Source organism: Triticum aestivum, chromosome 2B (genome assembly GCF_018294505.1).
Source record: "Triticum aestivum cultivar Chinese Spring chromosome 2B, IWGSC CS RefSeq v2.1, whole genome shotgun sequence".
NCBI lineage: Eukaryota > Viridiplantae > Streptophyta > Magnoliopsida > Poales > Poaceae > Triticum > Triticum aestivum.
This window is the reverse complement of record NC_057798.1, coordinates 162,586,652-162,591,731: the sequence shown is the minus strand read 5'-3', so window position 1 is coordinate 162,591,731 and position 5,080 is coordinate 162,586,652. Positions and strand designations below refer to the sequence as shown.

The 5,080-nt window shown below is 49.3% G+C and overlaps 1 protein-coding gene and 1 non-coding gene across 3 annotated transcripts; one reads left to right on the top strand and one right to left on the bottom strand.

Moving 5' to 3' along the window:
• The first annotated feature begins 458 nt into the window (after positions 1-458).
• On the top strand, positions 459-579 carry LOC123047713 (U5 spliceosomal RNA). The gene has a single exon (XR_006423087.1). It is a non-coding gene; the product is annotated as a U5 spliceosomal RNA (small nuclear RNA).
• A 388-nt stretch (positions 580-967) lies between these two features.
• On the bottom strand, positions 968-3,673 carry LOC123044094 (IQ domain-containing protein IQM2). Of its 2 annotated transcripts, XM_044466734.1 has the most exons (7): positions 2,994-3,673; positions 2,828-2,893; positions 2,640-2,728; positions 2,436-2,526; positions 2,176-2,322; positions 1,868-2,062; positions 968-1,753 (listed from the first exon to the last, which is right to left on the bottom strand). In XM_044466734.1, exons 1-7 carry the CDS (start codon positions 3,513-3,515, stop codon positions 1,145-1,147), a joined length of 1,719 nt encoding a protein of 572 aa, XP_044322669.1. In that variant the 5' UTR covers positions 3,516-3,673; the 3' UTR covers positions 968-1,144. The 2 variants fall into 2 exon arrangements, with proteins under 2 accessions (XP_044322669.1, XP_044322668.1); XM_044466733.1 differs by having other exon boundaries at positions 2,640-2,893.
• Between the last annotated feature and the right edge of the window lie 1,407 nt (positions 3,674-5,080).

Below are 5,080 nucleotides of genomic sequence, written 5' to 3'. Positions count from 1 at the left end.
GCACCAGCATGGACTGCAACTTAAAAAAAAACTGCTTGAAGCGCTTGCGTAGCATCGTACCGTACCGGCCAGCGGTATTGCTCCATGCTAGGCGACACACGCCACTGTGCCTGCTGGAGTAGCATATACGGACTACACATATATAGTTGCAAAATGAGTGCACGCCTATGCATACTAATTATTTTGATTAGTCAGCGTTTCAGCTGATCTTGTCGATATAAATCCGCCTTCAAAAAAAAAGTACGGCTGCTTTGCTTGGGCCATTGGCGTCACTGCTGTGGCCCATGGGCCTTTTGCTACTGCGGTGGACCGCCACTTCTCCTTGAAAGGAGGCAGCGGAAGAAGCAAAACGAGGCGGAGCCAGACGTTTCGATTAGTCCCACCTCGCTTGGGTAGAGTGAGTGAGCGGGGAGCGAGGGCTATATAAGAGCGGGTGGTGCGAACCGTGAAAGGCACGCAGCTGCGTGGTGAGCACAGAGCGAACTATTCTTTCGCCTTTTACTAAAGAATACCGTGTGCACGCTACACTAAGCAGCATACCCTAATTTTTTAAGGGTGTCTTTCTCTTTGTGAGAAGGCCCCACCAATCCTGAAGTTAAAATTCTTTTAGTTGCACATGTGGACAAAATACGATGATCTTGAAAGTTGCCTTCTCTGTTTGAAGGCCCTGCAAATTAGGAATTTCAAAACTTGCAGCATTTGCTAATTGCTAATTTTTTAAGGGTGTTGTCTCTGTGAGAAGAAGGCCCGCACAATCCTTTTTTTTTTGCGCATAATGCCCGTCCAATCCTTAATTTAACTTTTGATGAATTAGTAGAATGATAATCATATTCAACAAGTTTTGGCTGGGCATTTCTATGAGATAAAAACCTTGGCATTCTAAAGTTCCATTCCTTCTGATGGGAATGCCTTAAAAGTTAAAACTCCAGGTTCTGAATTTGGAAATTGCATTCTCTCGGAAGGGGAATAAAAGACCAAAGAATGAAAGAATTTGTATTGATATCTGTACTTGTGTCCAATTTGAACATCACGTATAAATACATCACTACAAGATCTACACAAGGAGCACTTCTTTTTTACTCCCAATAGGTGACTTTATTCCTCTATCCATATGCACAACTGATGAACAAGAATAGCTCATTCATCATAAACTGATCAGTAATCCTTGCTGCAGGTGCGTGGCATGGAACGCCTCTCTCGGCGTCAGCGGTTCACACCCTCTCGACATCGGGCTGCCGCCCCTCTGCGGCGACGAGAACCTCGACGTCGGCCTGCCGCTCCTCCTCGGGGACAGGTGCACCTCCTCCAGCGCCCGGTGCTGGAGCTCCGGCGGGTAGTCCCTGACGCAAATGATCCGGGGTCCGGCGCCGGTGGTCCACTTGAAGGACCCTTGCTTCCCCAGCTGATATGAGTTGACTCTCCCAATGATCTTCTCCCTTGGCACCGATGAATGATCATCGTCACTATCTTCCTGATGATCTTCAGGCATGGAATTTGTTGATTTTTCGATGTTTACAGCGCCTTTCGATGAATCCAGCCTTGTTAATATCTCCGGTTGGCTATGATCTTTGCTTGTTTCTTGGAGTTGGATGACATTTTCAGGTGTAGCTTCAGTGACCTGAGGTGCCAGGCAAGGGATGGTTTCTGCAGCAGGAACCATTTCTTCTTCGGGTTTGTCGGCATCGGTGCACCGCTCAGAAGGGATGCTTCTCAGCCTGCTCCAAAACTCCTCATCCTCTTCAGTTGGGCTCATCTACAATCACACAAAAACAACAATTGAGAATGCAAATTGGATAAACCTATTGTCAGCACATTTGGGAACTTTCTCATTCTATCCCAATCACCGGTCACCGGCATAGTTGCTCACCTTAACATCGCTGAGATCAACCTTGTTCTCTCTGAGGAAGTCCTGGAATTCCTGGAAGTTCTCTTCTGTGGGGCGGTAGTGCCCACTGTGAGGCCAGATAGCCTTCAGAACTCCATCTTCAACAACTAGTCGCCCCGCAGCAGACGCGGCGCCTCCGGCGAGAAAGCTAGAATGCTGAAATGTGCCCTTTTTCTTCTGCAGAAAGCAGAGTTTTAGACAATGTTAGATGATGATCCAATACACATAGGTGATAGGTCAAATGCAATGTTGTGTGTTGATAGTACTCTAATATGAAGCCTGAACATTACCTGCCCAACATACAGATTCCTGGATGTGCTCAGCACAAAGATCCACTTTGCATCCCTCGGACCGCCCGACGTATCGAGGATTTGCCTGCTGTTCTTGTACATGAACTTGCCATCCTCAATCACAACCTCATAGTCCTCTCTCTCTTTCTGCAGGGACAACACATATACAGTTTGAATCATTAGTCTTTCTGAACTCTCATGGACCTGCATTCTACTCCAGCTATCCATTTATCCCGTGTAAAATGTTTGCGAAAACTTACCGGACCAAGATACTTGATGCACTGACTGAGAAGCTTCGACCGCGGGCACCGCTCCTCGAGGTTGATCTCCTTGCCCTCTCCTATGTCGAGCCTAAAGAACCAAACATGCTGATCAGTCCATAAGGTTACAACTTCATCATCTCTTGATCTGACCAAAGGTTCAGAAATTCCAACAACCACGACCAGTTGAGCTGTGACACTCACCAGTAGAAGAAAGGCTCCCTGCTTTCGCACCTCAGCCAGCAGTCGTAGTAGTAGTGAAGGTTGTGGCCGTACCGGTGACGCGGGTCAATCTGTTCATCAGAAATTTCATCAGTGACATGAGCACATTGCTTGGCAAAAACATCAAAATTAACTGAACATTCTGCAGTTTCTCTGACAAAAGTACTCACAGCTTCAAGCCAGTGCTGCAATGCGAGCTTCCGAGCCTTGTCATCCTTGGACAGCCCTTTTCCGACCTGAAATCACACTATTTGTTAGTCCAATTTCAGGGATGGAGATGGCATCAGAGAGATTTCTTGAAGAGCAGACTGATGCATTTCATCAGAAATTGCTTACTTTGGCGGCCCTGGTCCTGGCGCGCGCCCACTTGGACACGGCGGTCTCCTGCCGCTCGATGTCGAAGAAGGAGACGGAGCTCCGCTTGAGCAGCGCGAAGTCCAGCAGCTCCCACCAGTTCTGCTCCACGAGCACGGCGCAGTCGGCGAGCCGGCGCCGCGTCCGGAAGCTCTTGTACACCTTCTGCAGCGTCACGGCCGCCGCCTCGTGCTTGGGGCTCTCCGGCTGCGCCGCCGCCGTAACCGCCGCGTCGGCGAACCGCGTCCGGAGGAGCTCCCTCGGCACCGGGACCGGCGCGGTCACCGCGACGGCGTCGGGGCGGGGCGAGTCACTGGTGATTGAGATATTGGGCTCCACCAGCTGGAGCCGCTTGAAGCTGAGGGAGCCCTCGATCCGGAGCTTGCCGGAGCCGAGCGACGCCTTGAGGAACGTGGCCTGCTGCTCCTCCGCCGCCGCCGCCGACGCCGCGACGAGGCCGCATTCGCCGTCGTCCTCCACGGGACACGAGAAGAGCACGCCCATCGCGCCGCGCAACAACCGAACGGACCTCGCGATTTCTCCTCGTGCCGATCCTGTTTGACCCCGCTGGCCGCCGCTGGATCCCACCTCGAGGCCGATGGATCAACCGGAGCGAGTGCAGTAGAGCTGTGGTATGTATGTATTTCTTGGTGCGAGCGAGCGACAACTACCGGGGTGGCTGCTTGAGCCACTGGGCAAATATATAGCGGGAGTAGACCGAGCAGGAGGAGGGCCGAGACGGGGATGGCCAGCGGGAGACGCGCGGTGAGGGTGGGCCACCGTCGGATGCGGAAAAGCGCCGGGCCGCCACGTGTTCACGGGGGATGTCACGCGGGACGCCAGAGGCGCGGGGCGCGTGCTGACCTGTCTCGGATGACGGGAAGCGTGTCCCGGGACCGGTGAGCTGCCTTGGAGCGCTCTGCCTGACTGACTGACTGACTGACTGCGTGTGGTTTCACCGCCGCGTCGATAGAGAGTCAGAATGTGAAGTTCACACTGAGCATTCTGTTTCTGTGCACACGTAAAGACCACAATGAGAATTTTCCATGAAAAAGTTGACAGCGTCTGGATAATAACAAACCCTAAGACGGTGTGAATTAGCGATCGCCAAACCAACTTTGGTAATTTGGTAATGATTATTGACGGTGTTGAAAACACAATTGATTTGTCAAAGAACATAATCCCTGCATGCAACCGAATAACAAGCATGAATTTAAGATGTACAATTTGAGCTACAGATATAAATTGAAGTACTTGATTGACACAGCGGGACACTGAACATGAGTAGTACCAAGAGGTCTTCCCGATTCTCGTGTCTATGGCAAAAAGTAGCAACCACTAAAACCCAATCAAACAGAAGAAACGCTACGAGGTTGATCTACCTATGTAAGACCAAGGGGTGAACTTTGAATTGAGTTGTTTTGGACTTGCTGGAAAGCTTATCTCAATTCAGAGTTCGGGTCTAAAGACAATGTCGTCCCAAGTCAGGTATATCTCAATTGTCTGAATTTCAGTTCAGCACCTGAGGACTTGTTCTATAGCTTCTATCGGGTCCAAATTGATGTGAGAGAACTTCTTGTTCAAGACCTAATCATGCTCTTTTGCTTGGCAATCATTTCTTTGATCATATGTCGAAGAAGTAGTGGTAGTTATGGTTAAATCAGGGTAGCAATGTCCCCCGCCACTTAGCCTTGGTGCCCTTGAGGATAGTGTTAGTTGTGTTTTCGTCGAAGGCTATTCAGTCGAGATATAGAACTTCACCGAGAATATGGCGATAAAGCAATGTTTTGACAACTTTCCTCACAAGGGGTCTATCCCCCGCTACAGTATGATCAATGTCTTAGATTCTCACTCTATTGAGGTAGGTAATTCATGCATGTCTTCAAAAACATTGAGTAAATTTAGCTTTGTGTATGTTTTGTGTTATGTAATTTCTTTTATCTAATCCATGGTAGAACATTAAGATGCAAACAGTTAACCTGGAGATGTTGACTTTGAAAAACCTTGATGGAAGGTTATGTTTTATCATGAACATGTATCGTCCACTTTTGGTTTGCTTTAGTTTGTTT

Coding starts and splice junctions, on each gene's coding strand:
- LOC123044094 (XM_044466733.1), bottom strand. CDS start 3,515: ATGGGCGTGCTCTTCTCGTGTCCCGTGGAGGACGACGGCGAATGCGGC. Junction 2,894..2,993: donor CCAGGACCAGGGCCGCCAAA/GTAAGCAATTTC, acceptor GTGTGATTTCAG/GTCGGAAAAGGGCTGTCCAA. Junction 2,527..2,639: donor AGGGAGCCTTTCTTCTACTG/GTGAGTGTCACA, acceptor TTGGTTCTTTAG/GCTCGACATAGGAGAGGGCA.